Below are 14732 nucleotides of genomic sequence, written 5' to 3'. Positions count from 1 at the left end.
AAATCTATCAATATTTATTAATTAGAAATGAATCAACTGCAGAAAATTAACTACTGCATAAATAAAAAAAACGACTGGGAAATTATAAGTGAAGTAGCACTCTAAGTTTATATTTAACAGTATTAGTGACGAGTGATGTGAATTTTGTTATGATAGATTTGTAGATCATCTTCCCAAATATGTCATCGCTACTTAGTAACTAACGTTGAGATTTGATAACAGTGAAATAAATTAAATTTCTAAAAATAATTTTAGGATTAGGTTTGATTTTTATGGTTTTGGAATAATTCAGGATTACGGACAACAGTAATAAACAATAAATGCTTTGCATAATGTTAAATATATATTTAACATATTTATAAAAATAAATGTAAGCTTTATGGCTTCTTTTAAATATTTGACTGCTAAGAAAAAAAAAATAGTTGATTACATCAACAGACATTGTATGTTATTCTACATAAATATAAAGCCATATATATATATATATCAGTGTGTACATATATCTCATTTAAAAATCACAGACCGAAACATTTAACTGACACTGAAAAATAATATATATAATATAAAGAATAACACAATATCAAATGCAGTGTCTTCTTTCATTTACTTACTTTTTAATAAAATACTACTTACCTACTTAAAAAAATAGTGGTGAGAATCAAACACACGAAGGGTTTTAAATCAAATCATACTGTTATTCATAGTTATACGAGTATGTGCGAGTCGATTAAGAAATGTATTGTGTAGAGAGAAAATTGAATTATCCATTTGTGTCAATTCTCACCACAAAAATCAATTACATATGTATTACGGCAATACATAATATCATGAGAAGTATTTATAAGTGTAAAATTGCTCTAGTAAAGGTGCGCGTAAGAAGTTTCACGGATTCACATAATACGAAGCCCAGTCGGTGGAGTTATACGGAAGTGTGGAAGCGGGGAAGAGCTATACCAAACTTGGTTTCCATTCCTGTTATGATGGGTATAGCCACCTGGTAGCCTCCGATGTGATGGGCCTTGGTCGGGATGTTCTCCGCAGCCGAGGAGATGTGAAGCTCCGAACCGGTGGGGCGACTGGAAGCATTTACAAAATTTGGCATCAGCAAACCTAAATACGTACATAGAATTCAACTATCGGGTTCATTAAGCATTTTAAGGATGATCACATTTAGGTACACCGAAGCTTGATAAGTATAGTTACAATTTTTAAAATGTGTATGGGTAACTTTTTATTTGTAGCGCAAGAGGCCCAATTACGCACATAGCAAATAATAGCACGAAACACCCAAGCTTGAGAAAATTGTCTATTTTTTTGGGATCTCACTAGGAATCAAACCCAGCACCCTCGTATTGCACATTGATGAAAAAAATATTCAGTGAAATCAGTTTAATAAGTTGGATACGGAGACTGCTCGATGGAATTCTTCCAGAAGATACAAACTTTAAAAAAATATTTTTGTATTATAACAAGTAACGCATGTTTTTTTTAGAATATTTCTGTGTTAAAATTTTACATAACTTACTATTTATTGCTACGAGGCCTCCTGCGTTTATAAATTTGTTCTTGCATTATATAAAATACTCGGCATAAATAGTTTTGGTGACATGATCACAATTATTATTGAAGCTATAATTTCAGGAATTATTATTATTCCCAATAGCTGATATGTATGGGAACAATCGAAATAAAATAACAATTGTCGCAATAATAATTCAGTTTCATCACTTTATGGGAATATTTTTTTGTCATTTTTACATGATTAGGTACCTAAATTTTTAAGACAAAAAAACTATTACCGAATAGAAATACGAAAAGCTATTACCTAAAAAACATTAAGTCTTAGTATTTATGACAAAATTAAGTTAACATGTTTTGTTTTTCAATTTATGGGAATAGTAGTGTACATATTATATTTTTACCGCTTATAAATATTTTTCAGAAAATACTTACGATCCACCAAAGTCAACAAAGAACAATCTTTGAAGAACTTCATAGGTCAGAAGTGTCACACCAAACTGTGGAGATGATCGGAAAACACGAGCTGTACAAATAAACAAAAAATTAACCAAATCGTCATAATGAACAACGACGCATGTGATTTTCATCAATTTCACACGAAAGCGGTTAATTTTTTTATTTTTTTTTGCCACTTTATGTCAAACTTGATAAATACAAAAGTATATAATTTAATACTCGGGTTAGTTATATGTATTTAATTTATTTCAAACCTAGAATATAAATCATTTATGTAACCTTTTCGAGACCAAATATAAAGGAAAGCCAATGTCGCATTATTTGCACATCGAATAAAAGTGATGATTTGAGCAAAAAGCAAAGTCGAAATTTTTCAAAAATTAATTAATTGATTCTTGCAATATTTATTTTTATATTTGCTATAGCATATTAAAGCATTTGTATACAGGGGTGTATGCATACAAACAAATTTAAAAATTACAATGATGGTGGACAATTATCAGCTATTGTCATTTTTTTGTCTTACCTTCCAGGCACACCTAGTATATCTTATGATCCTTATGAAACTATAAATAAATATTATTATGAATAGCGAGCATAGATAGTATCAGCATCCCCAAACTTTTCATAGAAATATCGCAACAACCTTAATATAACTATCTCAATATATCCTATTCTAAATAACTTCCTGACAAACTGAACTGCGAAGCAATGGAATAGCCTTCCTGAATGTTTTCTATTCATATTTTCCATCTTTAAACTGCAATGTGTTAGATGTACACACATCAGCTGCTAGTGCATACATGTAAGAATAATAATATCTTTTTACAAAAATTAAATTTAAATCATAACTAAAATATATATTTCTCATTAATTGAACTAAAATAAAGTCTGTAAAACCAGAGAGAAGAAAAGTGATAAGAAATTTAAAAGATATTACGACTAAGTGAGAGAAATTGTTTAGTCAATCTAGAAACTCTTTTTGGAAGAAATGGGACCTATCTGAATGTAACCCGCAAGCAAACAAAAAGGTCACACAAATAAATAAAGAATTTGATACGAACATCGCCAGAGCCTCCATCTCCCCGAGGAGATGCGAGAGAACTCGAGTTTCTAGTTTGGTTCGCCTGTAGATTGTGAGGTTCATATTGCAGATATTTACTAACCGGTGGTTCCTTTCCAAAAGGCTTGAGGTCCTTCTTCTTTGTAAATTTTTCTAGCAGCATCGCATACACCGGAGTATGTTGTTTGGCCAGTTCTTGCAACAACCTTAAAGAAAATAAATATGACTATATTAATTTATTTACGATTAAATCTACACAAATTCTTTTACCTGATTCACAATATCTCTGTTCACGATGATCTTACATGTAGTTATACATTCGACCTTTTCGAAAACCAACACTTTCCATTTATCAATATTCATCAGCAAATGACTCTTTTTGCATACTTTTGCTACCGAAAATTGCAGGTCCTCTTTGTTGCTTGCAAGAAGAATGGCATCATCAGTGTTGCCGACGTAACGCCGCATATGAAAACTTAGCGGCCCTTACTGGGACCTCTTAATATCCAAATAGAATCGGGACTTGTATTGGTATGTGTATGCGAGGTACTGCTCCCACAATAAAGACTAGCAATTGAACGTTGTTATGCAGAAAGCAGCCAGCCATAGAAAAGTGAAACTGAGATAACAGCAACTTTGTGAAAATAGTGAATAATCAAATTTACACAACAGTTGGAATGTTTTTGACTTTGACAAGTGATAAACAATGAATACATTAGTTTTTCTATATTACAAACAAGTAGGTATCTAATTATGTATTTGACCAGTTTTAATAATTTTTAAAGTGCCGTAATATTTTTCTAGTGCTTTTCGGGTGTTTTCTGCAAATTGAGAAAATCCGTTTTTGTGATCGACACTATTTTCAGAAGGTGATTATTACAGTTATTTGTGTGAAAGCGGTCTGGCTGATTTTAGCAGAACATAGAATTATTGACCTTTCTGCACCCAATAACACAAAAATCTCATTTTTTCAAAATTGTGGACTGGTGGCTTTCAGCATAACTACGTTGCAGCCGCCAGTGCTACTTACCAGGGAGCCTGCGAGGGGTCTCCTATACAGTTCCTTGTGACGGACGCGATCGCTAAGAGGGACAAAGTGACCCGCCGTGTGTTAACACACAAAACAGATGTGTTATAATCAGCATGCAAAAGACAATTGATAGTTAAATAAATCACCCATTTTTGTTTAAACTTCAAATCTCATAAACGTTTCGATTCTTTCATACAGTTATCGATGTATACGTTGAACAGCCACGGTGACATTACACATATCTGTTTGACTTCTTTAGGAATGTCAAACTACAATGTGAATGATCCATTTACCCTCACACATGCTGTGCTGTCCTCATAGAGTGACGCAATAGCCCAAATCAGGTTGCCGTTTACTTCATACTCCGATAAAACAAATTTTTATCTATTGATTCTATCAAATGCTTTTTGCAGATCGACATATATGCAGAAAACATTTTGGTATTTAACCAGAATTTCAAGTCATGTTTTAGGATAAATTTCCTATGTGAAACGGGTTTACGGGTAATTGGTTTAGTTATTTGTTGTTATGTTGCATTTGTTGCTTAATTTTGTACGACTGTCGGTTTACATCCACCTTGCCAAGAATTGAACCATAGACCTCAAATACAGTAGGCGAAGTTTTCTGCACTTTTCTCTATTCTGAGAGTAGCCATTGAGTAGAAAACACTCACCTAGGGTTTTAATTACAAACAGAACTATATTCTTCTTTTATCTGGATACAGATTGGAGAATAAATAGGCCGTTTCGTACCTGTAAACGAGTCTTTATCACATCAGCTGGAGTAACGAGAGAAGCAGCAGGAATACCAGCGATGGCTCCAGCAGCCAACAAACTGAGTGGGTGGTTGTAGCCATTCTCGTCGGCGAATGATGCCTACAACAAACACCATTACGTTAACAAATTACGGTTATCAAAATAAGTAGAGAGTGGTAGTGAGTATGTTATTACATATCTAATAAAATCTACAAAAATATTAATTATTAAGATTTACACAGTTAGATCTTCTGACCACCGTTGCTAAGACAATTGCAGGGGGATGGTGATTTGATGTGAGTTCGCGGACCTCTCCCCACATACCCGGGAGCGGGATGGGCTTACCTTAACGTGAGCGGACAGGGGAAAGTAGATGGCGATGAAGGGCACATCTCTGAGGAAGCAGGTGAGCACTCCCTTGTATTTATTTATTTAACTATTTGTGCTACATATTTCTACATTGGCTTATTGCGGAATAGAAATTTCTTCCAATCAATCCATAAAATGAAAGGTGTTATTTATATAATTTTAGTTTTAAAACATATGCAAGAAAATTTAATCTAGATACAAAAATAGAAGAGAATAAAGAGAAAGGAGATGTTTCTTCAGGTGTGATTTAAACTAAGCTATTGAAGCTGTAGAAACATATTTGATAGCTGATGGGAGAAGATTCCACGGTCGAGCCGTATGGGCCGCACTATGTGAATTAGAAAAGATGGAAGAATTATGGGTGGGAATTAAGAGGGTGCTTCGAGAATACGAACGAAGGGGTAAACTTTGAATTGCTAAGCATAGAATTTTTCACGTATATTGGCGTTATGACTATGAAGTACAGTGAACTGAAGTCAGACGGTGTGATAGCTTCTCCGCTGTCTAAGTTTGATCCATTTCAGGTACCTACAATGAACGGATTCTTGTATGAGCCGAGCACACCTGCTCGACACCTCGCGCGCCATGTCTTCTCCCCACATATCCAGGAGGGGGGCGGTCTTACCTTGACGTGGGCGTATGTAGGGAAGTAGATGGCGCTAAAGGGCACGTCCCTTAAAAAGCAGGCTCGCGCCCCCTTGTAAAGGCCCAGTAGGCCGAGGTCGCGCACTACGCCCAGTGCGCTGACCTTGCTCCCAGTGGCCAGCTCCCCTGCCACTTGTAGTCTGATCTTCACTATTTCCAGGGGATTGGTGAACACAACTTGAGACGCTCCTGCCTAAAATAACCAAAAATAACCAATCCACTTTACAAAGCCCAGTATTCAATATAATATAAAGATATACAAATGAATAACTTACACAGGCTCCAGAAACAACTTCAGCCCAGACAGGAAGATTTCCATTTTTATCCATGAGCTTGTCTCGCACTAAATCATTCATCTGTAATGCAAACAATTTGACTATAAACATAAACTAAGGTTTTAGAATTACAATTAGTGGTATGTAAAGTCATTCCAAAACTCGTCAGTTCTTATTACTGATTATAAATGTAATTATTACTAAACCGAGTGCTACAAATGTTGATTGCACAAACAGAAAAATTTTATAAATTGAAGTAAAACAAAAATGTTCTTTCAATTTATGAGTGACCTATCTATATAGCCAAGTTTACCAAAACTTGTACAAACTGTACAAGTACCATAAGTCATACTACCGTATTTAACTTTTTAAGAATAGATATCGCGCCTCGGCGATAATAGTGGCACAAGTACAGAATTGACATTTTTGAGATTGAACCGATTAACACCTATCATATTTTATATAATATAAATAAAAAATTCAATTTCATATTTCACAAATTAATATTTACACAGTATGTGAAAATGTTCCTGAATATTTATATCTGTCAAATTTCTTAATACGTGACCATAAGAGCAAAACTGTCAATATTATACCATTTTTTAAAGTTCGAATTCAAGAAATAATAGTGGCACAATGATCATCATGCCCAGAGCCGGACCTACCGCAAGTTCAGTTGGCGCAAGGAACCGGACACTCGTTGAAAAGGGGGGAGAATAATATGTTTACATATGTAAGTGTATATTCCTGTCCATTTTCAGTAAGTGCTAGGAGCTAGGATCCGGCGCTGATCATGCCATCGGTATTTTTAAAAACATTTGTAATCGAATGGCACAAGTGAATAAAGTTTTAACAAATGAATATTCGCTTACTGATGGCGCATCGTGTGTGTAACTGATGAGAAAAAATGATATTTTTTGAGTTGTGCCACTATCGTTTTCAGGGTGTGATATTTATATAATTATGTATGCTAAAATATTGAATGACCACAAACCGTAAGTTTGATGGCCTTCTCCGGAGCTACGCCAATAAGTTGCGGTAATAATCCTCGGTAGAGTCCGAAGATTCCTTCGTGGCGAATGACTTTTTTGAAGCAATCTATACTGTTTCTGTAAGCTACTTCTCCAATAAAGGAACCCGTTCTCTGGTTCTGCATTCGGGTCTTCACCAAGTCGATCGGGTACACAGCGGAAGCACCCACAGCTGGGAAAGATACAAGAGATCTATCAGGGTCAGTGCGGAACGCAAGCGTCTGAGCAACCGCTAGCTCCGACAATAACGGGATTAGGTTAGGCGGTTTAGTAGAAACACAATGTACATATTTACCTCCTGCGATGGAACCGAGGGTAAACCTATAGACGCTTTCTAAGATTTGCATGAAGAAGCCACGTTCTTCGGGACTCTGAAAAATGCAACAACACGGATAATGTTTACCCACAAAACAATATAACTTGGCACAATGATCTGGTTACTGGTTTATTTATTTTTCTAATAATAATTCCCAATTTTACACTATGATTTTGAGTACTTTCACATAAACATCATGTATAGATTATGCGGTAAATATTATTACCAAAATCTAACTTGAGGTTAAATGTTAACTAAATAATATACATACTTTCAGAAAGATTTGTATATACTAACTGATTAGGTTATGTAATGGTTGGCACAGTGCACGTAATGGTTGCTTATTAAAATGCATGGCATGTTGGTTTTATATTTTTGTGCAAGATCTACAACTATGGTGAAGGTGTATAGTGGGTTTTGCAAGTTGGCTTAATGAGGAAGTTCAGTGTTTTTTTTTTAAATTTTTATTTGTTAATAGACTGTTAAACTAAGTCAAATAATTTTTTTTTTAATTTTTCTATATCGTATTGTCGGCGCTACGATTTTTCAAAGTTTTGTATTTCTGAAATAACTCCGCGTGTAACGTCAGAGGTTCATTTCCGCTTATTCTCATTCAGTTCTTCCTATTGGTCCAGAAGCGACAAGCAGACCGGAAATCTTCCATAGCTCTCAGATCATAGGTTTATTTACATGAACCAGTGACGTCATTTAAAGTAGTGCGTTTTTATCAAAGTATTTTTTATTATTTTATCTGTACATTTTCAAGAAACTTTGTAGTACAATTTAATGCTCTAATTTTTACCCCGCGTAAGAAAACATTTTTTGTATCCAATTTCCCGTAGGGCTGAAGTTCCTCATTGGTGTCCTGACAAAGAGACGGGTACGTTTCGAAACCGGTAGACATAGAAAAGTCGGTAAGTGGTTATATACAAATATTTAATAACATTTAGTAAAATGTTTGACCACAAAGTTAATGCTAATAAAGCCATATCGGGTTACTAACACGGATTTAGACTAACTAGATCTCCTGCAACAAATTTCTTGAATAGTTCAAACCATATTAAAAATTCGTTGGAAAATTTTTCACGTCTCGATGTTGTATATACTGACTTTGAAAATGCTTTTGATAAGGTAAATAACGATATATTACTTGAAAAATTCAACAAATTTGGTTTTACTTCCAACCATTTGGCATTCATGTCAAGTTATTTACATTATCGTCGACAGTATGTCACCTACGGGAACCACATATCTTATGAATACAACACGAATTCTGGAATTCCCCAAGGATCCAACCTGGGCTCTTTTCTTTTCCTTCTATTTATAAATTATATTGGTGACTCGATCAAAAACTCCGACTACCTTCGCTTTACTGACGATGCAGAGATTTTCAAATCTATAAATGTGGTGAAGACTTATCTTGCCTCCAAAATAATTTAAGTAATTTATGGCATTGGTCCGTATCTAACAAATTACCTTTTAGTATACCAAAATGCTGCATCATCTCGTATACTCGCTCCAAAGAAACATCTCTATTTCCTTACAACGTGAATAATGTATTTTATTAAAATTATTTATTGACAATTCTTGATGGAATTCCACTGTGATGATGTAATAACTTATATTTACATATAAGTTATTACATGAATAATGTAGTTTTACCTCGCAATTACCAAATTAAAGATCTTGGTATTATTTTTTAAGCAAATTTCACGCTTATTACAAGTCTTGTAGATAAATCTAGTAAGATGCTTGGATTTTTACTCCGAAGCTCGAGATATTTCAATAATACTACTGCAATTCGCACATTGTATGATACACTCCCATAATTTAGGACCATTCTGAATCGAACTGCATCCTTGAAATAGAGAAGGTTCAAAAGCGATTTTTATGATACTTGTAATATCTCAAAGAAAATAATAATAATCATGATAATCTTAATGCATTATAATACTTTACAAATAGCACAAAAGAAACACTTACAGAAACTGCTTTGATTTCGGCAATTCTTCTTGTAACAAGTTTAAAGTACTGCTCAGGAGTAATAGCATTCAGATCGTTGTAAACTATTCTTCTGCAAGCAAAAACTTATTATTTAATAACAAAACCAACTAAGGTATTTAAGGCTTGCAACCGGAATATTGTCGGTTCTTTAACACAGATAGAAGGATCACTGGCTGAACGATTGTCGAAGCGCCCACACGTTGGTCAAGTCCGCAGTGCATATATTTTTTTATTTGAAGTGTATTTAAATAAATAAAATTTGAAAAACGTAGCGGGGCAACAGTTTCTGTATCCATCTCGATGCCTGAGCCACATATTTTTTGTGCAATTTTGATGTACGCACCAGAGATTGTACATGTCCGCACATTGGCTCGCACAGAAACAGAGCGACTCGCAAACATGCGGGCAGTGCGGCAATTTGGTTGCCAATACGGGCGCCGGCGTACCGGTGAACGTATAGCCTGGCGTGCAGAGCTGCCTCAATATGAACCTTTTACGGGTACAGTGAATTAACTGATATTTTAAAGGAGAAGTAAACTCATTGCTTATATAACATTTCTGCAATAGTATAATCGAAAAACATTATGTATGTACAAAATATCCATGCATGTTAATTAAATTTATCAAACCAGTTAAGTAAAAATAATAGGAAAAAATCTCTCAGAGTGAGAAAACTTTGGATACAAAAGTTTGACCATTTTGTCAGTTGGTTCACCTGCAATGGGCTCATATGTGCCATTTATAAGAATCTTTAACACTAACATGTAAAATTTATATAGACATTTATAGAATTAATCTTTTAAGATATGCACTTTAGTACGGAAAATCTTCAAAGATTTCACTCACATAAATAACTGGACAGGGTAACTTTATTCTAACTTTTTCAAGAAGAGTTGAATTAGATGATTATTATTGTGAAAAATATAATATATGTACATATTACTAACTATTCCAAAACGTATGTTAAACATATGCGTGCATCAAAAGAGGTGAAACTTTATTTAGAAAAAACTACATAATGTATTGCGTACGTAATACAACACAAAAATTAACGATCAAGAGAAAAAGCAGATAGAAAGTTATAAATCATTAAATTAAAAATGGAGTTATTTCAACACATCGTCAGCCTAACTTGTAAAACTCTCAAGTCCCAAACTTACTTAGTTTTATTTTCATATATTATTTTTTAAATAATAGAACACTATTAACAAAATATAGATTATTTGAAGTCCCAACAGAGAACGCCAAAATATAATTTTTGCCCATTTGTGGACTCAGGAGTTTTACAAGTTTGTATTATGTATTATCCTAAAGGCGGTCAGAGTAGAAATGGAATAAATGTTCTAACAGATTATCGAAAGATAAGTTTTTGTATGTATCATTGTGTGCGTGGAAATTTTTACTTTCGGCTCAATCATTGTATAATATGCGAAATTGAAAATTGAAAAACAAAAATGCAATAGATTTGACCACATTTGTCTGTTTTGTTATTAAGAAAATTTAACTTAATAACAAAACAAAATACGAAACTAAAATAGTAGAAGATTAATTTCTATATTAGATCTAAATTGAGTTGCACAATATATTCAATATTGTAAAATAACATATTCAATGACATCAGACTACTTCGTCACTTTAAATTATTTAGAGCTAAATTTCAAATAAAAATGTTTCTAAACAAAGTGAATGACTTACCAAAAATTGCGATAAGTAACCCTCGCATAACATGGGTATCTATACAATATTAAAATATCAGAAATCAAAGTTGTTTTGGGTGGGTACCATTTAAGTTTTATTATGGAAATAATAATTATATTTTTGTTGTTAATTATTACTGGGTACTAAGTACACAAAACAAAATAATACAACACAGTTTGTTAAATAGATCTTTCATCAGATCCAAAGTACCCAGTTATGCGGAGATTACCGGAACACATATACATAGGGTCAAAGCAAATAATAAAAATATGCAAAATACATCTGCAAGAAAATGTTTTTAAATAGAACATGTATTAGAGAGGTAATGTAATCAATTATAAATACAGTGCGTTTGAATAATAACCCTGTCGGTGAACCAAGTAAACATACAAATTTCATTTGTGTTTGTAGGCACACTAGAATATTTTATTTGAAAACATTGTGTCACTAACACATAGGGTTATTGAACATTCAAACTAACCGTACATAAATAGAACACCAAATTTCAGTGAACAAATTTCTGGTAAATACAAAATATAAGAGACTGTATTGTAGAGTATAACTCTCTAAAAACATTTTTGAGTAACTATAATAAATGTAACTAAATGATGACGTATTGGCGAGGTGGTAAATAATTTGCCATTTTTACCAATGATGGAATTATCTGGGATTAGAAAATCAAATGAATGCCTTGTACGTATGTAGGTGTGTGTACTAGTTTAAAAAATTTAAAATAAAACAAAAAGAAGAGTTAATAAGCTTTGATTTTGCTGGGAAAAAAAAACACAACAATAAAATGACCAAATATAATATTTGTGTTGCGGTACCCTCGAAACAGCTGGACGTTTGACTGGTCAATGATGGTCGTCGCGCCACTGTGAATATTTTGTAGAAATTAAAACATCACATTACCTATATATGTATGTACATAATGTAATCGTATTGCTATAGATCATGGGTAGCCAAAGTATCATCGTCGTATCCATTCTTAGTCACCCGCCTGTCTGATGCGTCAAAATAAGATTCGATTCGGTTTCATAAGATACAGTACAATTTTTTCCGTAGTCAATTTATAAAAGTGTATCCACTTTGTTTACCTTTCATAGAAATGACTTCGTTATAGTTTTGTTCATCTCCCAAAAGAGATCGCTTGAAATATAAACTCGAAAGCACCATCCTGCCCCTAGCGATTGAGGACGGAATCCTTAAATTAAAATGTGATATATTTTTGAAATCATAAATTTCTTCACAAAGTAATTTTTCTATTATAAATTCCAAAAAAATATTTGTGAAGAAAAATATCCATGTTTGTGGAGATGTGCGGCGTTTGACAATTTTTTTGGGTCCACTTTCCTCTGCAAATCTATATTTTTGCAGAGGAAATATAGATCTGCAGCATGTTTACGGATTTCTACAAGTAGCAATGAACCAAATTATGATAAGTTTGCTGAAAATATACAATGTCATGTTTCCAGAGGGCCCTCTGATACTACATAAATAGTTAATATTTACAAATTGTAAATCTAATAGTAAGCATATTGCTTACGTCGATAAAACTAAAATAAAAGAACACTGTAATAAAATAAATAAAACAACTTTGTTTTTAACCACTAATTTTTATTTTTCACCGACCGGTTTCAAAGCAAACAAGCTACTTTGTCAAGGTTTACGTAACTAATGAATTGATTTCTTTTTATTTTATTTCTATCATGTTCACTAAATACTACACATGGACCCAATAAATCAACCGACCGGTTTCAAAGCAAACAAGCTACTTTGTCAAGGTTTACGTAACTAATGTATTGATTTCTTTTTATTTTATTTCTATCATGTTCACTAAATACTACACATGGACCCAATAAATCAAGTTTGCTTTGAAACCGGTCGGTGAAAAATAAAAATTAGTGGTTAAAAACAAAGTTGTTTTATTTATTTTATTATAATGAATAACCACAAAGTTAGTGCTTCAAATATAAACTTTATAAAATAACACTATTCGCGTACCATTTTTATGTTTGAGTGAAGTCCTCGTTATAATTGCTGTTTTTAAAGTAACTTGACATTGAATTGATATTATCGATATTTATTTTCAATTAAAAAATATTTTTGGCTTTAAATCACAACATTCAGTATTAGTAGACCACCGCCGAAAATTTTAAAAGCAGGTCACCCGTACTGGCTAAAACTTTGGCCACCCATGCTATAGATCATCACCAACTGTAAAACACAATTCTTACTGAGCATTTTTGTATACAAATAACATTATATCACGAAACATTAATTAAATCAATTTTTAATAATTACTTATTCCAATTTTCACCTAAAATATTACATTTACAGACACATTCGTAAGATTTTTTTACAATAAACACAAGATTTGTCAGTTGGTGAAATGGCTCTAAGATTATCGTAAATAATTATGTAGTTAATTGTAGGTATTAAACAAGAGGCATTATTCGGAAATGTTTTGAAATGAACCGAAGTATGCATTTTAAGCACAATTTTAATTTTAAAGGAAATACTTTCAGTTTATACTAATGTGAATGTTGATGGGTGCAGAAATCGATGAAGACCGAGAAAAACATGCATGACCAAATCCAAAAAAATAATTGAAGATGGGTATGTCAAAAGTCGGAATAATCGGCGCGAGTGAATGAGAAGACGTATGAATGTAGAGGAAGCGAGGTCTGTATGCAAAGACAGAGAGATATGGGGTTCTATTCTCCCTGCCTACCCTTAGGTTTGTTGTGGAGTTGTTGTTTTTTTATATTTAGAAGTAGAGAAAATTGACTAATAAAATAAAGCTATATTTCGAGTAGGTATGTATCTTTGTAGATTTAGCCCTCTTAGGATTTAATCGAAATAGGAGTTTGTTCTTATTTAAAGAGTACATAGGTACTCTGGTGGTGGATGAATACTATTACTATAAAACTTCGTCAAATAATCAACAGATGTCGGCTATGAGAAATACCTAGATCATTTGAAAGCACTCCACTATTTACTACAACTTCCGAAAATTGAGGAGCAGAATAGTGAATAGTTCACAATAGACACAGTGCGATCACTTCAGCCAGTCAATTTCCACATTCCCCAATAAGTCCTTCATTTCAGTTGAGATATCGGTCCATATAGTAAATATCCTTTACGCCTACATTTGGTTTCCAGGTTAATGAAATACACATGAAAAATATTTTTACTTTCTTTTTTATGTAGTACAAGGTTTCATTTCATCCCGATGGACTCTGCGCGTGCCTAGATTTACTACCTTAATGTATTATATTGAGTACAGAGTACAGATTTTAAGAATAAACGGGATAAATTAGAAACAGCCAGCCCATGATGTATATTGAAGTAGATACGTTACAAGCGCAAAGAAAATGGCCATTGAATTTGTGGGTAATTGCCTTTCGTGCCTTTGCATTGGGTTTTGCTATTTCTTCATTTCGAATTGTAGAGGGCGATACAATATTTTTGTTGTATATGAGATGCGGTTGGTAAGGTAAACGTTTCTATTTGTTATACGTCAGTGCAGTCAGCATTGCAAATTTGAAGTAAATGTAGTTATAAAT

General features: G+C 33.2%; 1 protein-coding gene across 5 annotated transcripts in view; it reads right to left on the bottom strand.

Annotated features, from left to right (window-relative positions):
• Positions 1-611: 611 nt before the first annotated feature.
• The window catches only part of aralar1 (calcium-binding mitochondrial carrier protein aralar1), a 40861-nt gene continuing 26740 nt past the window's right edge, over positions 612-14732 (bottom strand). For 4 of the 5 annotated variants that reach the window (XM_088226356.1, XM_088226353.1, XM_088226354.1 and 1 more), the window contains exons 6-15: positions 11991-12038; positions 9445-9535; positions 7441-7516; positions 7109-7317; positions 6115-6195; positions 5820-6032; positions 4823-4945; positions 3144-3246; positions 1954-2044; positions 612-1076 (exon numbers count right to left, since the gene is read on the bottom strand). In XM_088226356.1, the coding sequence (XP_088082482.1) occupies positions 920-1076; positions 1954-2044; positions 3144-3246; positions 4823-4945; positions 5820-6032; positions 6115-6195; positions 7109-7317; positions 7441-7516; positions 9445-9535; positions 11991-12038 (1192 nt within the window). In that variant the 3' untranslated portion in view covers positions 612-919. The remainder of the gene's footprint in view (positions 1077-1953; positions 2045-3143; positions 3247-4822; positions 4946-5819; positions 6033-6114; positions 6196-7108; positions 7318-7440; positions 7517-9444; positions 9536-11990; positions 12039-14732) is intronic. The other variant, XM_088226355.1, reaches the window with a different exon arrangement.

This window comes from Micrasema longulum, unplaced genomic scaffold (genome assembly GCF_059751315.1).
Source record: "Micrasema longulum isolate JH-2025_06_02 unplaced genomic scaffold, ASM5975131v1 h1tg000426l, whole genome shotgun sequence".
Taxonomy (NCBI): Eukaryota; Metazoa; Arthropoda; class Insecta; order Trichoptera; family Brachycentridae; genus Micrasema; species Micrasema longulum.
Note: the sequence above shows the minus strand (reverse complement) of the source record. Positions and strands in the feature narration are given on the sequence as shown.